Raw genomic sequence first — 2,339 nt, 5'->3', positions numbered from 1 at the left:
GGGGGGGGGGGGGAACGACAGTGTGGCTCCAATTTCCTTCAGGCAGCCGCCTTGTTTCATCAAGAGTTTCTAAAAGTCTTAAACCTCCACGACGGTGGCCTGGAGGGGAAAGGACTGGGGGCAACTCTGGTTTTCAAACACTCAGCTGCCTACTTTATGCACACTACAAGCAGGCCTGATTATCTCAGGAAACTGAGGTGCAGAGAAGTGAATGGAGGAGAGTCACCTCGTATTTGAACTCAGGTTTTGTGATGTCCATTTGATAACTGGCAGTTTTTAAAGGAAAAAAAAAACGTGCTAACTCCCTCGGTCTCCACTTTGGGTTAGGCTGGCCGCCTGGCCCGGCAGCCGTCCACAGGAACCGCCTTTCTCTGGTCTCCTTCCACAGAGGAGAAGAGTGATAAGGAAGGGGTGTGGAAATCCAGTGAGCAGTTATGTGACTGGGAGGGGGAAGGGGGTTTGTTCTTTTTACAAGTAACTTTCCTCGGAGTCACAGATTGATTTTCCCAGAGCCCCCTTTGTCAAGTGCTTCTGTCATCTGACTGTCACAGGGGTTGTGACAAGCCCCTGGGTCACTAGTAACTGTTAATACGGGCTGGGATCTGCCCTGGCTCTGGCGGAGAGTGACTCAGGGCCCTTTAAGACTTCTGTTTGTTAGGGTGAGAAAGTCTTGCATTACTCACCATTGTCTTCCTATGTTTCCCAACCTTGGTGACCATAGAAAGATGCTAGTCGCTGGCGGCTCACACCTGGAATTCTAGCTGCTTAGGAAGCTGAGAGCTGAGGATTGCGGTTTGAAGCCAGCTGGGGTAGGAAAGTCCATGAGACTCCTATCTGCAATTCACCACCTATAAACCAGAAGTGGAGCTGGGCCGAAGTAGTAGAGTGCCAGCCTTGGGCATGAGAGCTCAGAGACAGCTCTCGGAACCTTAGTTCCAACCTAGGACAGACAGACAGACAGACAGACACACACACACACACACACACTCTCTCTCTCTCTTTTTCTCTCTCTCTCCCTCTCCCCCTCTCTCTCTCGGATTGCCCCCCCAAAAAAATGTGCATGGGGCCTTGTTAACTCTCTCAGAGAAGTCGGGGTGAGGGGTAGTCCCACTGTGTTCTATGTATGTAGTGGCAGGCTGGGCAGCTGTCACTTGAGTTTTGTTTGTTTCCTGTTCTCCACTCAGCTAATCTTTCCCCGCCCTTCGCTTCTCCTCCACAGGCGGCAAGCTGCCTCCCCAGTGCCCGGGCATGGACACGAGCCCTTGTCCAAACTCACCAGTGTTCAGGACTGGAAGCGAGCCCAGCTTGAGTCCAGCATTGATCCGGAGGGTCTCCTTGGACACTAGGGCGGGGGAGGCTCTGCGGGGATCTGACAGCCAGCTGTGCCCCAAACCACCCCCAAAGCCCTGCAAGGTGCCCTTCCTCAAGGCACCGCCCTCTCCATCCTCCTGGCTCAACTCTGACGCCAACTACTGTGAGCTGAACCCAGCCTTTGCTACCGGCTGTGACCGAGGAACAAAGCTGCCCTTGGGGACCCCGGGCAGCCAGGTGGAGCTGCTGACAGCCAGGCAGAATGGGGTGCCGGGTCCCCGGAACTCTGGTATCAACTACTTGATTCTTGACGGGGACGATGGAGCTGGGCCTTGGGAGCCAGCGGTGACACAGGAGGACAGGGCAGAGTTTGTGAAGCCCATCATGGAGACTGTGTCCTCATTCAGGCCCAATGACTTTGAATCCAAGCTCCTCCCTCCGGAGAACAAACCCCTGGAAACAGCCATGCTGAAGCGTGCGAAAGAGCTGTTCACCCAGCACGAGCCCAAGCTCATCGCCCAGCACATGCTGAGCATGGACTGCAAGGTGCGTGATCCGTTTCCCTCCCCTGCCTTCTGAGAGTTCACAGGGAGTCTGTCTGTGTCTGTCTGGCTAGCTGGCTGGCCTCTCCGTACTTTGCCACTGAGGTGCTTTGCTGGAGAAGTCTGACCCTAACACAGGTGTGGGATTGGTTTACAGGGTAGGAACTATTCTTGGGCAACCTTTGTCCAACAGAAGCTTAGAAACTTCACCCTGGACTGACAGCACAGGGCTGGGACCCCTGCGCCCACTCCTGCTGGTGACCGGAGCTGCTGCAGAATCCTCCTCCCCTGTGGGCTTCTCCCCTTAGAGCTTCTCTCTTGGCCTCAACCCCCTTCAGAACAGGTTGAGCTGGAGCCAAAGGAGAGCAGATTCCACACGCGGATGTCATTTCTGGAGCCGCCATGCCTTGCTTTTTAAAAACTTTTATTATATATTACATATATGCATGATACATGTATGTTGCCACTAAAATGGTCCTTAGGATC

General features: G+C 54.0%; 1 protein-coding gene across 1 annotated transcript in view; it reads left to right on the top strand.

The window, feature by feature from the left end:
- Nucleotides 1-2,339, top strand: part of Bcar3 (breast cancer anti-estrogen resistance 3) — a 24,696-nt gene that overhangs the window by 4,196 nt on the left and 18,161 nt on the right. The window contains exon 4 of the mRNA XM_013018238.1: nucleotides 1,220-1,857. Coding sequence (XP_012873692.1) covers nucleotides 1,220-1,857 — 638 coding nt within the window. The remainder of the gene's footprint in view (nucleotides 1-1,219; nucleotides 1,858-2,339) is intronic.

This window comes from Dipodomys ordii, unplaced genomic scaffold (genome assembly GCF_000151885.1).
Source record: "Dipodomys ordii isolate 6190 unplaced genomic scaffold, Dord_2.0 Scaffold39, whole genome shotgun sequence".
NCBI classification, from domain to species: domain Eukaryota; kingdom Metazoa; phylum Chordata; class Mammalia; order Rodentia; family Heteromyidae; genus Dipodomys; species Dipodomys ordii.
Note: the sequence above shows the minus strand (reverse complement) of the source record. Positions and strands in the feature narration are given on the sequence as shown.